The sequence below is a fragment of the Mauremys reevesii genome, linkage group 20 (genome assembly GCF_016161935.1).
Source record: "Mauremys reevesii isolate NIE-2019 linkage group 20, ASM1616193v1, whole genome shotgun sequence".
NCBI lineage: Eukaryota > Metazoa > Chordata > Testudines > Geoemydidae > Mauremys > Mauremys reevesii.
The window spans coordinates 5,894,739-5,910,549 of NC_052642.1; the positions used below are offsets into that span (position 1 = coordinate 5,894,739).

At 44.2% G+C, this 15,811-nt stretch overlaps 2 protein-coding genes across 6 annotated transcripts in view; one reads left to right on the forward strand and one right to left on the reverse strand.

The window, feature by feature from the left end:
* STYXL1 (serine/threonine/tyrosine interacting like 1) overlaps positions 1-463 on the reverse strand; it is a 29,520-nt gene extending 29,057 nt beyond the window's left edge. For 3 of the 5 annotated variants that reach the window (XM_039507703.1, XM_039507704.1, XM_039507705.1), the window contains exon 1: positions 46-381. In XM_039507703.1, the coding sequence (XP_039363637.1) occupies positions 46-178 (133 nt within the window). In that variant the 5' untranslated portion in view covers positions 179-381. The other 2 variants (XM_039507706.1, XM_039507707.1) reach the window with 2 other exon arrangements.
* Positions 299-14,104, forward strand: MDH2 (malate dehydrogenase 2). Its single transcript, XM_039507698.1, has 9 exons — positions 299-670; positions 5,384-5,552; positions 6,461-6,544; positions 8,288-8,397; positions 9,177-9,302; positions 9,981-10,058; positions 11,429-11,528; positions 12,269-12,420; positions 13,793-14,104. The coding sequence occupies exons 1-9, from the start codon at positions 320-322 to the stop codon at positions 13,922-13,924; spliced, it is 1,302 nt and encodes a 433-aa protein (XP_039363632.1). The 5' UTR covers positions 299-319; the 3' UTR covers positions 13,925-14,104.
* Positions 14,105-15,811: the final 1,707 nt, after the last annotated feature.

Consider the following 15,811-nt stretch of genomic DNA (forward strand, 5'->3'; position numbering starts at 1 on the left):
ATCCAGACAAAGGCTGGGGCTCCGGAACTCCACATCAAACGTCACCTTTGCAGCTTGCACAGGTTCTCCTACTCCGTTCAATGCCACTTCCAGAGTCTGTAGCCGTGGTACTCAGGGTGTCTGTTGCTATGGCATCAGTTGCCATGGCACCTATCACACCCGTGGCATTTGTTGCCATGGCACCTATGGAGAGTTATTACCATGACACCTGTGGCATCAGTTGCCATGTCACCTATGACATTTGTTGCCATGGCACCCATGGAGGCCTGTTGCCATGGCACCCGTGGCACCTGCAGCTGTGCCCCCTGTGATACCCATCATGACGGTCAAGATCGCGGTAGCTCAGGGAGGGGCCTTCAAAGCCCTGGGCCCGGGCCCGTTCCCGTCTCACCTCCTGGTTGCTACGCAGCGACGCTCGGCCGTAACCAGGGCTGACGTCAGTTGGGACCGCCCCTTGCCCAACTCTCGCGATCCTTTGGTGGGCGCGTTCTCGGCCCGGGAGCGCAGCGGAGCGCGAAATCTCGCGGTGCCGATCTCGCGGGGTTGGCTGCGCGCTGCCTGTGGTGGAGGTCGTTGGAGTCACCGTCCCGCCGGGCCCGTCATGCTGCTCGCCCGCCTCAGCGGCCCCGCCGCCGCCGCGCTCCGCAGGGGGATCGCCACCTCGGCGCAGGTACCGGCCGGGCGGGGGAGCGGGCCCCGCCCCCCCCCTTCCCGGGCCCCGGCTCTGCCCGCACACGGGCTGGGGAGCGGGGCCTGCCTGCCCCCCCCCGGGCCCCGGCTCTGCCCGCACACGGGCTGGGGAGCGGGCCTGCCCCCCGGCCCCGGCTCTGCCCGCACACGGGCTGGGGAGGGCCTCCCCCGCGCCCCGGCTCTGCCCGCACCCGGGCTGGGGCGCGGGGCCTGCCCCCGGGCCCCGGCTCTGCCCGCACACGGGCTGGGGCAGGCCTGCCTGCCCCCCCGGGCCCCGGCTCTGCCCGCACACGGGCTGGGGCAGGGCCTCCCCCCCCGGCCCCGGCTCTGCCCGCACACGGGCTGGGAGCGGGCCTGCCCCCGCGCCCCGGCTCTGCCCGCACACGGGCTGGGAGCGGGCCTGCCTGCCCCCGGGTCCCGGCTCTGCCCGCACACGGGCTGGGAGCAGGGCCTCCCCTCCCGGGCCCCGGCTCTGCCCGCACACGGGCTGCGGCCGCGGGGCCTCCTCCCCGGGCCCCGGCTCTGCCCGCACACGGGCTGGGGAGCGGGGCCTCCCCCCCCCCCGCGTGCCGCCGGGGGGTGCGGGCCTGGCGCTGCCGGGCGGGCTGCGCTTTGCTGTGTGCAAGGGGAGTCTCTGGATCCCTCCCCGGACCCGACTGCTTGGAGTGAAGGGGGGGTTCCCGCGCGGCGCCTTTCACCAGCTTTTGCTACGAGTCTCCCTCCTCGGCCAGGCAGCCCCGCCTGGGCACCGGGGAGCGCTGGCTGGAGGCAGCCCCCTCCCCTCTCCCAATGGGGGAATCGAGGCGCAGCCCGGGGTGTGACTTCCCCAAGGTCACACAACACATCTGAGCCCTGATTGCGGGGCCACGCTCCCTCCAGACACATCACTCGCTTCTCCACCCTTCTTCCCCTTTACACGGGGTCGCAGGTGCCAGCGATTCTCCCCCACGCCTTGTGGCCCCATGGCGTGAGTTTGTAGGTTTTAGACTTCGGGCTTTTTCTCTTCAAATGTCTCTTGACCCTTTCCATCATCCCTTTGGTCCTGCTCATCCGTTTCTGCTGTCCTTCCCACGCGTTCTTTACTTGTTGCTTTTCTCCCATTCTTATCATATGTCGAGCTTACCTCAAGTGTGTACTGTCCCACCTGCCTCCCGGGAGATAAATCAGATGTGTTAAAATGGAGTCTTTTCAATATAACTCTACTCTGCTAATGGCATATGTAGACAGTTACGGTGTTACTTTGCTTGTAAAATTTAATACTTATGTTTAAATGACAAGTATTAACTTGAGAAACAAGGTGGATGAGTTAATACCTTTTATTGGACCAACTGTGGTGCAATAAAGCTCTGTATGGCTCGAAAGCTTCTCTTTCACCAACAGAAGTTGCTCCAGTAAAAGATATTACCTCACCCACCTTGTCTTTCTAATATTCTGGGACCAGCATGGCTTCAACAACACTGCAACCAAGTATTAACTTATTTAAGTTGGATCTCATGTTAAATAGTTACTACAAAGAACAAAGCAGATTAGAAGTGGGTCAGAAACCCTGAAATACTGGAGTAAAAGATAGGACATATTGGGCATCTTTAGGTGTCCAGCAACATAAATAGTTGAAGGTATTAATTTTGTGACACTGGGCCAAAAATAAACATACAATTCTGCTTCTCTATCCCTTTGGTTATTCACTTTTGATCAGGACGGAAGTGGACTCTCATTGATCAGATGTAGCTAGTAATCAGCAGGTCTGTGGCAATTGAGTATTGACAACATTTAATGGAGTTGAGAGGTAGATTGGTATTGATTACTTCCATCCTTTCCTGAACATAAGCATCTAATTGTTTCAAAATAGTGATGGGAATTAAGGGTGGAGACTGCTGATTACATGAATAAATTGATTTAAATAGAACTCCAGCCTTCCCCCCCATACCAGAGTCCAGTTGCCTTCTATCTTAAGTAAATAATTTCTCAGTGGTAAAGTGGTCATTTAAGAGGACTGTGTCATAATTGCAAGAGGAATATAAAGGTGATTGTGTAAAGGGGGGTTAATAATAGAAACATTCAAATATCATACTTAGAAATCAACTCACTGCCTATCAATTTTCTCATGACTTCAAGTCATTTAAGAGATTTACAAGACTTCTTCCCCTAAGTGTGATTTCAAATAATACAGACTTGAGGTTCATTGGTCACTTCATAGCAATACACTGCTTATGACCATTTCTAGTTTTTGATCTTTGCGGGAGAGAGCATTTATGCAGTATTTTACTTCAATAACAAGCAGGTTGGATTACTGCCAAAGTGAATCCACTTTTTGAAAAACAGTCTAATGACTGTTTTGTGTCAGTGATATAGTCTTCTCCCTTTAAAGATAGAGCCACTTAAACAGATTTTTCAAAGGGACTGAAGAGTTTAGGTGCCCAGTTCCCATTGATTCTTAATGGGATTTGGGATCCCAATTCCTTTAGGCCCATTTGAAAATCCCAGCTTTAAACATTAGTAATTAAAGCTATATGATTTATGTCCTGAGTCAGTACATTCATTTTAAAGGGGCACTGATTCCAATGTACCTTAGCAATATAACTCTCAGTAAATAAACTTTCTTCTATTAAACTTCAACTACATTTAATCTTCCTTCTAAAAATATGCACATGAGGCAGTGCAGAGGTGAGAATGCAAAACTTCATTTTCGGCAACCCTTATATGAGTCAGAAACTACCTCTGAAAAATGCAGCAGGTAACCTAGTATAAACAATAAGTATTAATGAATATTCACTCTCTGCAATCAAAGTGGATAGACTTCTTAATCAGGAACCAAGAGCAGAGTTCTGCATGGCAAAAGCTAACTGCTAAAATTAGTATCTTCTATATTTTTCATATTTCCATTTTCAAGCAGTAGTGCTAAGCACACTCATTCAGGAAATCTTATCCAAAGACTTGCACTCAGCTTTTATGCTAACCCATGCAACCTGATTGCTGGTTAGGAGCATACCTTTGTGTGTTCATGTACTGCTTGTTAAAGGCTCAAAATTGTCAATCAGGCATAGTAAAGGTCCTCTGGTCACAGAAGACGGTACAGCAAGGCAGTACGGGTGTTCTCTCTCACTGCTTTCCCAGTGTGTCTTCATCCTGATCTAGTGCTGTCAGATGGCAGTTTAGTTACGTGAGTTGGGTTTCATCAACTAGCGATCTATTGTAGAGGATAGAGGCTTCATAATGATTCACCGGACTATACCATTTTAACACTGCAGTTAAGTGGTTCCTGCTACTCCAATGGCAAAAGTGATGCAAAGCTTATTTGAAAACACAGGAATTTAGCTGCCACATCCCAGGATTTTTCTTCACTGCATTGTTAGTTTGAACTGTAACTCAAGATTTGCCCCTAACGCAACTCCTGTCCACAAACACATCTAGCTTGATCATGGTGCTTTAAGCTAGAGCTATCTGGCCTGTTATGGAGTGGGGGTTGAAGCCCAAGTGCTGCTAACACTGGAGCTGGTAATGTAATGGAGATGCAGCAGCTCAAGATACAGCTCATCAGCTGCTAATCCAATAAGTAGCTGGAGCAGCCTGCAGCATGGTCACTCACTCAGCTAGCTTAGGAGGAAAGCAGATTCTTTCTTCTAGTATTGGCAACTAAAACTGGAATAGCCACAGAATTCTGTATCCCTAATAAATCAGAAGGTAGACCCATAGCTAGGGCCCTACCAAGTTCACGGTCCATTTTGGTCAATTTCATGGCCATAAGATTTTAAAAATCATAAATGTCATGATTTCAGGTATTTAAATGTGAAATTTCAGGGTGTTGTAATTATAGGGGTCCTGACCCAAAAAGGAGGGGTGTGTGTGTGTGTGTCACAAGGTTATTGTAGAGGGGGTTGCAGTACTGCTACCCTTACTTCTGCACTGCTGCTGGCAGCAGAACTGCCTTCAGAGCTGGGCAGCTGGAGTGTGTCGGCTGCTGGCTGGGAGCCCAGCTCTGAAGGCAGAGCCTCTGGCAGCAGCAGCACAGAAGTAAGAGTGGGTTGGTATGGTATCGCCATCCTTCTGCCCTGCTTCTGGCGGGGCGCTGCCTTCAGAGCTGGGTGCCTGGCCAACAGCCGCTGCTCTCCAGCTGCCCAGCTCCGAACGCAGCGCAGAAGTAAGGGTAGCAATACTGTGACCCTCCTTCAATAACTTTGCAACCCCACTGCAACTTCCTTTTGGATCAGGGCCCCCAATTTGAGAAAAGTTGGTCTTCTCCCATCAAATTTGTACAGTATAGGGTAAAAGCACACACAAAACCAGATTTCACGGTCCATGATGTGTTTTTCATGGCCGTGAATTTGGTAGGGTCCTGCTCCTAGCAGAGTTCTGGATGGCATTTGTCATGGGGGAAAATTTTCCAAATTGAGAGACAATTGTTTGAGTACCTTTTCCTTACTGAAAAGAATCCAGCTTTGAAGAAGCATGCATCTTTTAAATGTTTCTTATCTCTCCTAAGACTTGCTACTGATACTCCCTTCAAGAAATTATCTCTTCCACAAGAGTTTAGTTTTGAATCCAGTTTGCCCGCTGTCTGTTTTAAAAACAAAACTCAGCTGAGACAAATAGAGCTCTTCAAAAATCAGAAGCAAACTAAGTGTGATGAAGGCTCCAAAGCCATTACTGAGTAACTACTAAAAAAAATCTGTGTCCTTCTTTCTTTTCTCCTCAGAGCAATGCTAAAGTGGCAGTGCTTGGTGCCTCTGGAGGGATTGGCCAACCTCTTTCCCTTCTACTGAAGAATAGCCCCTTAGTGAGCAACCTCAACCTGTATGATATTGCTCACACCCCTGGCGTTGCAGCTGACCTCAGCCACATTGAGACAAGAGCCAATGTCAAAGGTATTGTAAGTCATTATTAATTATCTGAGGCATATTACTGTGCACACAGAGGTCCTAGATTGAAATGATTCTTCCTATGTGTTATGTGTAGGATACACACCAATATTACACTATATATATATATAATTTTGATGTGGGGAACTACTTGTCTTTTATAAATAATTACATTCCTGTTAACTTGAATCTAAAACTGGAAATAGCTTATTTCTCCAAATAACTTCTCAGAACAAGATTTAGTTAAATAGATCAGCTGCTGCTAAGATAGAACATCTTTACCTACTTTTTGTCCACTGAAAAACTGTTTCTGATTAGTGTGAAAGTTCACACTGGCTACCAGAATAAATTCAGTAAAAACAGAGAAATTTGATCATAGAACTTAGCTAGCAGCTGTATTTTCTTGTGTCGATAAACTCAGAACTTTGTAAGAAAATAGTTACCATAGTGTAGCTCTTTGAGAGAGCCTGTCTGAATCTACACTCCTAGAATGAATCTCCCAACGGTGTGGCTTGGTACAGGCACTCTCAAAGAAAAATTCTATCTAAACTTTCGCTTTTACGATATATTTACTCTTCTGGTTTCCATTTCATTTATAGAGTTTGTTATCAAAGGAGAAAGTTTTGCTTACTGCTTGATAGGAGGCATAGGGATTTGTTTTGATTCATGGAATATAATTACAAACATTTCTTCTGAGGACAGAGGTATTTGCATATTAGATTGAGTCCCTCTAGTAAAATTCAGCCATTCTCATTCTAAGGATGAAATTAATATTGAAGAAGGCGAAGGCTACATTAAAAATTAACATGGATATCCTTAAACACACAGTTTCATACACTACTAAATTTGATTTGGACAGTTTAATCTTTCACTGGAACAGTGAAATGTATAGTTACCTGGATCTTCCATTGTAGGTTTTATTGGATCTGAGCAGTTGCCAGACTGTTTGAAGGGCTGTGAAGTTGTAGTTATTCCTGCAGGAGTCCCTAGAAAACCAGGTAGGTCTTAATTTTATTGAACGTAGCCCTCTAAAATGTTTGGATTATTGTGGTAAGGCCGGAAATGCTACACCAATACTTCAAGTCCCTCAGAAGATCAGCTTGGGCTTAGAGCACTGGATGGACTCTGACATTTGGGGTCTGTTTCTGGCTGTGCCATAGAATTCCTGTGAGACATTAGACAATCTGTTTCCAAGTTCCTCATCTGTAAAAGGGAGGTACACACCTGCAAGGTAGACAAGTATTTAATGAATTATTGAATATATGAGGCACTCATGCTAGAGTTATGAGCATCACAGAAAAGCCCATAAGGCTTCATGCTGAAATAGTACTGATGGACGTTCCAGGGACAAAACTTCATTTTATCCTGCTGGTAACTGGGACTAGAGACCAGTCTTGGAAGCATAAAAATTAATGTAGTACTGGCACTTTTATAGTACTGTCCCTTCGGGGATCTGAGAACTGTACAAATATTAATGAAGTTCACAAACCCCTTGTGATGTATTACCTGAATTTTACAAATGAGTGGAAATTGCCTTTTCTTTGTTGGTGTTTGGGGTTGTGGGTGTGGTGTGTTTGTTTTTTCTAAAGTCATACAGGGAGTCTATTCACAGCTCTGCTATATAAACCCAGACTTCTTGACTCCAAATCTTGTTCTTAAACTATTGTTAGGAACGTAACCAGTAGTGTGGAAGAACATAAGAATGGCCATGCTGGGTCAGATCAATGGTCCATGTAGCCAATTATCCTGTCTTCTGACAGTGGCCAGTGCCAGATGCTTTGGAGGGAATGAAAAGAATGGGGCAATTGAGTGATCCATCCCCTGTTGTCCAGTCCTAGCTTCTGGCAGTCAGAGGATTAGGGGCACCCAGAGCATAGGGTTTCGTTCCGTTACCATCTTAGCCATTGATGGACCTATTAGCCATCTTCCTGGAACTTACTAATTATTTTTTTAACCTAGTTATACTTTTGGCCTTCACAAAGAGGGCTGTGGCACCCATACAATGAGCAGAGTATCTCTATTTGACTGTTAATGACAAGATACTACAGTGATAAGGGACTTTTAAGTACCCGGATGCATACAATGGGGTAAAAACTGTGCACCTGCCCCTACATTGTGCACTCTTCTTTGAATGAGTGCCCTGACTGGTATTTGTCCAGATTGATGTGGTGATAGTAATACATTAGGTTGCTGTCTATATCACCTGGGTTAGGACCTGGGGCACCTGCTCCCAAGGCCAGTAGGTAGTCAAGCATATTTCAGGAGTGAGAAGTTTTGAATGTCTACACTGTGGATACTACAAGAAGAACTACACTGTCATAGCTATGCTAACGTAACCCTGTAGTGTAGACACAACCTGCACCAGTAGAATGGATTTTCCATTGCTGTAGGAACGCCATCTCTCCAAGCAATCTGTTAGGAGTTAGGCTGGCATAGCTACATCGATCAGGAATGTGGACCTTTCACACCCCTGACCAGTGTGGCTATGTTGACCTAAGTCTCTTACTAGCTTAAGCTAGTTGTAAGGGATAACCTTGACACTAGCCTTGTAGGACATGAATTGCCTTCTCGGAAGTGGAGAGTCTCCAGCCAGCAGAAGTAGGCAGGAATTCGGTGGGGTCTGGCACAACACTGATCTTTCCTGGTGTTATGATTGAGTAGCGCATGCTCACGTTCCTGACCACTGTAATGGGAACAACTTGGCCAACGTCTGGAATGATATTCAAATTGTTGATTCCCAGGTATGACCCGTGATGACCTGTTCAATACCAACGCTACCATTGTTGCGAATTTGACGACTGCTTGTGCCAAGCACTGTCCAGAAGCCATGATCTGCATTATTGCTAACCCGGTAAACATTGTCTGGGAGACTCTGGATACATAGTGGAGAGAAGCTAAGGGACTAGCAACGTTAGTTAACTGACTGTATTAACAAGCCAAGAATTCATGTTGTACCATCCTTATTAATATATTTTCCAATCTTGTCATGACTGAAAACAAATTGGCTAGAACTAGATTTCCAAGTTCATGTTTAAGTCATGTGAATATGACCAGTTCCATAGGTATAAAATGGTATAGAGGCCCTAAGCAAGCAAATACGGAGTACACCCACAAGAGACAGCTACACAGGATTTATATATTTACCAGTAAATTAGTCTGCTTTAGAGGCTTTGGTTCTTTAACATTCAGCCCTTCATAACATGAATGAACCAGTGAATGTCTTGAGCCAGGCCTGATGAAGTATTATTTCAGCCAGTCTGAGTTCTGCTCTTCAGTTTAGTTATTGACAAAGATTTTGAATAAATTGTTGTTTGCTGAATGCATTTAACACAGGAAAACCGCACACTAGTGTGTACAGAGGTATTTGAGCACTACTGGCAGCTTGCTTTTGTATTAAAAATTGTGATAGTACAGTAAAAATGACATCAGAGGTATTGTAAAGAGGTTCACTCTGTACCCTGTTAGTGAGATCTGATTATATTATAATTGTCTCTAAACAAAAGCTCAGTTTTGTAATGATTGTTTTGTTTGATATTTACATGGTAAGGGTTTGTAAACCTGTTAAAACTTGATAAATAGCTATTAAAGTATTAGAGTGGTAATGCATGCCTACGTGCTTCTCAATTATAGGTAAATTCTACCATCCCAATAACCTCTGAAATTTTTAAGAAGCATGGGGTTTATAATCCCAACAGAATCTTTGGTGTTACCACACTGGACATTGTCAGAGCAAATACTTTTGTGGCTGAACTTAAGGTAGGTTGTAATCTTCCTGCTTCGATTGATTTGTCACTGTGAACCTTTATCATTGATGTTAGCAACGCTCTTTGTCATAAATCATGAGTGAACAGAGCCAAGTGGTCTCGGATTCCCGAAGAACTGGAGGATGAGGGGGATATGATTTGATATTTCCAGTCTTTGGATAGTCTGAGGACAGGGTCTCTGTTCTTCATGGTGCAGTTGTACTCGGAAGAGAATTTCATAGCTGCACCTTGAGAGTCTGAGCCACATGTTTACCTTATTGACTGGCGTTTTTACTCCTGCTACTGCAAGAGTCCAATGCAACTGTGGAAGGGTGAGCTGGTTTCTAACGTGCCCCACTGAGCAACAGACTTGTTGCAGGATGTTCTCGTGGAAGAACAGCTTGACTTTCGTACGCCAGGTGGAGTTTGTAGTGCTGGCCTTTCAGTTCATTTATGAAAGCCTAATGAGAGTAAGGTCACTGGGATAACAAGCAGATTGCTATGATGTGGTTTTAATTCATTCTTCAGAATGTGACTAGACTTCAAACTGTTTCCATTATTCTGCACCATGTAGCATTACATTGCAGATGTCTGATTAAATGTCCAGGGCACAATGTTTCTAAAGGCATACTGGTTTTCTTGCCCAGATGCTTTTAAAAAATAATTACTAAAGCCATGACTTTTCCTGCAGGGCTTAGATCCAGCTCGAGTAAATGTTCCCGTTATTGGTGGCCATGCAGGGAAAACTATCATCCCTCTGATCTCTCAGGTATGTTACAATAAATACTCAATGTATGGAAATGTTCTGACTTCCCTGCTCCCATTCAGTATTGCATTAGTGTTAATCTGAAATGCTGTTGCTGATATCTCTTTCCAGCCGTCTGTGTGTACTCATTCACAAGGGACTGTGTTGTACGATTGGAAATTCATTCTGCACACTTCCAAAGTCCTAAACCTAAATTCCTTTGACTTTTAAAGCGCCATAAACTTATGTGGCATTTGAGAGTAGACCTTTTTCCTCAAGGAGCTTTTAGTCTGATAGACAAGACCATGGCACATCCTCTTAGGGAAGAGAGCTGGGAGAGATCATTAGTATTTGCATTTCTGTGACATTCACTAGATTATGTGTACACTTCACAACCGGAAATGAATTAAGCTGCATCCACCTCTGAGAAATGTCAGTAACTGAAGCACAGAAATTAAATGAGTGGCCTAGGGTTGTATGGGGAGTCTTCGGGCAGAAATGAGTCGAAAACCCACATCTGACTCCCAGTCCTGTGCCTGAAACACAAGCCTTTGAGAAACAGGAAGGAAGGAACCCTGGAAGTGGGTTGTTGAAAGGATAGGAGACGCATGATAGATGAGTGGTAAAAAGACATGATGGGAACAGTAAGGAGAGAGGGCTGAGAATGGGAAGAATTATGCTCAGGTGTAAGTGAGGAGCGTGATTATATAGCGTTAGGAAGGGAAGGTCAGGGATCTTGAGTTCGATGTAGTAAAGGTGGGTGGCCACAATGACTGGTAAAGATTTTAGCAGTGCGGGGAGCACATTTGTCAACAGTTGGTGTGGATGATGTCTGTAATGGAACAGAGGACTTTAAGTGTTCAAAATCCTTGTAAACACCAGCAGCAGACAAGGTTTTCAGCAGTGTGTATCCAGAGACCTTTCCTTGATGTAATCCCCTGTGCTAGAGGTGTGGAAACCATTAGCGTATAGCTTTGAGAAGTCAAAAGCCTACTGTGCCCATTACTCGGAGGGAGTCTGTCTGGTGAAAGAGGCTGCAAGATGGGTCTCCCGGGTTCTCTGCCTAGTTCTACCACTAAGCAGCAATTTGACCTTGGGCGAATCACTTGGTGTGATCTAGCTCTATTTATAATCAGTGAGAGTTTCTCTGTTGGCTCTGATGGCAACTGGATCAGGCCGCATAATGGCTCTGCCTATGTCTGAAATTGGGGATACTTGTCTGCCTGCTTTGGATGTTGCATATTAACATTTTTAAAGCATTTTGACTGTGCTCTGATGAAAATTGCCATAAAAATTATAAAAAATACTGTGTGGGTATTTAGGCCTCTAAAGCATTATAATGATCATAAATGGATGTTGAGATTTACTGATAACTGATACACTTTCCATTTTAGTGTACACCAAAAGTGGAGTTCCCTCAGGATCAATTGGAGACACTTACAGGCAGAATTCAGGAGGCTGGTACTGAAGTTGTGAAAGCTAAAGCAGGAGCAGGTTTGTTTTTGGAAACTGTTCTGAATCTTAATTGTTTGACCAGTTCCGAGTGACCTACTGTATAGAATCTATTATTGTGCAACAACCCTCTTCACCAGCAAATTAAAGTCGTCAAACACTTACCACTAAAATGGCATGCTAGTGGCCAAAAGTTATTGTTTGGTGTTAGGTTCAGGGCTTTTGATCTTATGCTATGACATCCCTTGCACTTGACGAGTGCACTGTTAAATATGAACAGTTAAGCACAACTCTTGTCCTTTCCTGCTCCCTTCGGCTATACAGCTCTTCATTTTTTATTTAAAAAAAACAAAACAGAAAACTTGCTTATCTCATTGCAGCACAGGGGGGAGTAAGGACCAGCTAGTGCAAATGTGAAAAAACAAGCCGAGGAACTTCACAAAGGAAAAATTATTCTCCTCTTTTTGATAGATAGTGCAGTAAAAGGCAACACCCCTCCCCCCCAATGTAACCTTTTTAAAATAAAAGATGCCCTTGGTGTGGTGGGGACAAGTTCTGATGCTTCTGAAGTATTTAAAATACATAATCACAAGCTCAGAAGATATTGTGGCAGCCACCTAGCCCAAAATGTGCCACTGTTATTCAAATGGCAGAGACTATAAACCAGTTTCCTTCCTACACTAGTACTAACTTCTCAATTGGGCGTAAAATTTAAATAACAAGTGTATAAGTCCATACCACTAGGATCTCTAATATTTTTGTTCTGACTCCTGTTTGCACAGGATCTGCCACCTTATCTATGGCATATGCTGGTGCCAGGTTTGTCTTTTCTGTCCTGGATGCAATGAATGGAAAGGAAGGGGTTATTGAATGTTCCTTTGTTAGATCGGAAGAAACAGAGTGCCCATACTTCTCCACACCTTTGCTACTTGGGGTATGTATCTTGGATGGCGATGCTTTTAACTGGCATGTTTAATGTAATAAATTGTACTTTATTAAGCAGGAAGGATGTTGCATTAGCCAAGCAATCTAATTCTGCAACACTTGCTCAGAATGCATTTTAACACTTTGGATACTTGGTTCAGGCTTCTAATAATCATATTGTAATGTTTTTTTAGAACGGGCAGTGGCCTAACTCATGAAGCTATTTTAATTTCTCATTAAAAATGTCAAGGACTATGGAATATTTTAAACAAATCTGCAATAGCTTTTGCACTCCTGGTGTTTCAACATAACTAAATATGAGAAGGGCTTGGCTATTTTAGTAACTTATTTGCTCAGGCAAATGCAAACTTCATGTATCAGTTGCTTCCTGTCCTTAGTTCTGCATTTGAATTGACTGGGTAACCAGGTCCTCTATTTTAAATCAGTGTCTCGGCCTGAACTTTTAGTTCCTAGTCACTCTATGTAGGAGGTTGTAGTGTCTCCATTTATGAAGAGCTTTCAAAACATCAATAAAAGCCCAGCTGTTTGGTCACCTTCACTTAATCTACTAAAAAAAAATCCTTTACACATTAACTTGTGTGTGTGGAAGTCACACTGAGGCTTTCAAACTTCTTCTGGTGTCCGGGAATTGCAGTTTGATGGCCAGTACAGATGCTGGGTTAAGGATTGTGCTGTGGCCTTTGGAAGTGACATAAGAGTTTTGTAGTGTCATTAAAACACAGTAATGCAATTTATTTTATGTGGACTATGTAAAGAGAAGCTTTTGAGGCAACAAAAACAAAGGTGAGCTTCAGTCCCTGAGAGAAGGAATTACTTACGGACAGTGTTGGGGTATCATACTCACCCTGAGTAGACAGAAGCAAAGACTGCATTGAAATAAGTGGGCTGGGAGGTCAGATTCAGGATGGTAGTCTCTAAACTCTGTGGGCTCTAGAAAGCTAGAAGGGTAACTTTGAAGTAGATTTGAAAATTCATTGGAAGTCACTGGTGAAAATGTATGATAGTCTTCTTCCTGCAGAGTAAATTTCATGTCCTTGGACTAGTGTGTGGCTTTAGGAAAAAAACACCACACTTGAGGGGAAGAGGTGAAAGCACCAAAGGAGCTGATCTCTGAGCTCCTCTTCTAGGAATGACTCAGTCCTAAAATTACACAGGATACATTCTTCCCCCATCCTGACTAGGGGGTAGGAAATTCATATTGAAATATAGTAGCTATGTATGAACTGCTTTGAGACTCTCACAGATATACCAATTGTTTTTTAAACCCAAGTTTAACCCTCTAACTAGACACAGATATGAAAGCTATTCCTTGCTAAAGAATGCAGTGATTGTGTAACCCTAAAACCCTTCTTCCCTGTCAGAAAAATGGAATTGAGAAGAATCTAGGTATTGGCAAGATCTCTCCATATGAAGAAAAGATGATAGCTGAGGCCATGGCTGAGCTGAAAGCTTCTATCAAGAAGGGAGAGGAGTTTGCAAAGAGCATGAAGTGAAGAGTGGATAGGGAAGAAGAATCACAGTTTCCTTAATTTATTAAGGCATCATGTCACTTTAAAAGACTCCAGATGCAAAGCCTGAGCTTTGATCAAAGTCACTCTGTATTAGTGTATTATCTGCTCTCAATTGGAATTCTACTCATCAATAAAACAGCCTCCTATTTTTTTTTCAGGGTACTCATTGTGGAACTCTCCTATGTGACTTCTGGCTTTCTAAAGCTGGAAATGCTCAAATATGAGAATGGGCAACAGTATTTCAAAGATTACACTTTCAGGTCTCACCCATACTGCAACACTAAGTTATGCTGCCATTTGCCTACTTGATATTCACAAACACAAGATCAATACTTCCTTCCACGAAGGGAACATATATGCAGAAGCTGATACGTACTCCATAACTACTTGAGCTCCTCTTTAGTCAGATTTAGTCTCTGGAAAATCCTGAGGGTCACTTCTGGAGAAATTTTGGGAGCTTCTTGAGTAAATCGAACATCACCCTCTAGAGGAGAGGCAAATGGACTTGGCCAACTGTTGCAACAAGATACGCTCCAGTTAAATTAAAGAGAAATTTTCCCATTGCTTTGCAATATTCCATTCTGTAGCTGCATCAGGCTTCCCCAGCACAAATCTGCAGGACATCACCTCAGGCTTGGCCTTGCAAATCCCTTGAGCAGCTTCTTTGTAAAACTAGCAAAGACCAGGCTACTGAAAATGGCCAGTACCCCCGGACCATTGTAACATTCACCACAATTAGTGGCAGACAGGTAGACCCACCTAGTTCTAACATCTGACATATAATACAACAAGCGACTTCTATCCACACAGCCTTTTCCTCATTTTACTAAAATCTCCATTTTCGAAGGCTTTTACTCTCTAGGTGGTGCTGTTCTCCCAAGGCTTGCATTCTAGCAGTGGTCTGTTCGATAGAGCGTTGCTATGTGCTACACTAGACAGCAGGCTCTCATGAAGACAACAGTAATGTTGGGACGGTTTATAAAAGGAGGAACTTCTCTGGTCAGGCTGCCAAGTCAGTCACCAGAAACTGGCTTCTGCTGCTAGTCATCCTGAGCCTAAACTTCTGGAGAGGCAAAGAATACAGCTGAGAGGAAAGGCTAGAAGTGAATGCTTGGCATTTCAGCTCTCTTGCGGGAGGATCCAAGTGATTTATCGGCACTACTCTCATTTTACACAGTGTAACTAATTAAACCAAGCTCTCAGCCAAGACTCAGTGGGAAAACTGACTGCAATCCTAGAATCTCAGGGTTGGAAGGGACCTCAGGAGGTATCTAGTCCAACCCCCTGCTCAAAGCAGGACCAATCCCCAAATAAATCCTGCTTTTGTCTCCACTTCTGCTATTACTGACTTGTATTACCATTGTGCCCCCTTTCGCATAGCAAACCTCTGAGTGCGACCCTCCCGCCTTATAAATTAAAAACACTTTTAAAATATATTTAACACCATTAAAAATGCTGGATGTCATGTGGGGTTTCAGGTGGAGGCTGACAGCTCGTGATCCCCTCCCCCATATAATAATCTCACAACCCCGTGAGGGGTCCTGACCCCCAGTTTGAGAACCCCTGTGCTAGGTGCTATAGGAACAAGGTATACATTAGTAAACTGCCTTATATAACCAAAATGAATAAGATACTGTCATGGCAGTTGAATCAAACCACATACAGAGGTCTTGTCTACATGGGCGAATTTACCAGCATTGCTATAGTTATACTTTGGAGGAAACAAGCTACTCCATAAAAGGACACTTATTCCAAGCAAGTGTACTGGTGTAGTAATGCCAGTAAATCTCTTTGGATAGACAAACCTGAGTCACAGCAAATAACACATGGCACTGGATTGGCTCTACCTTCCCTTCTATTTGATGCCTG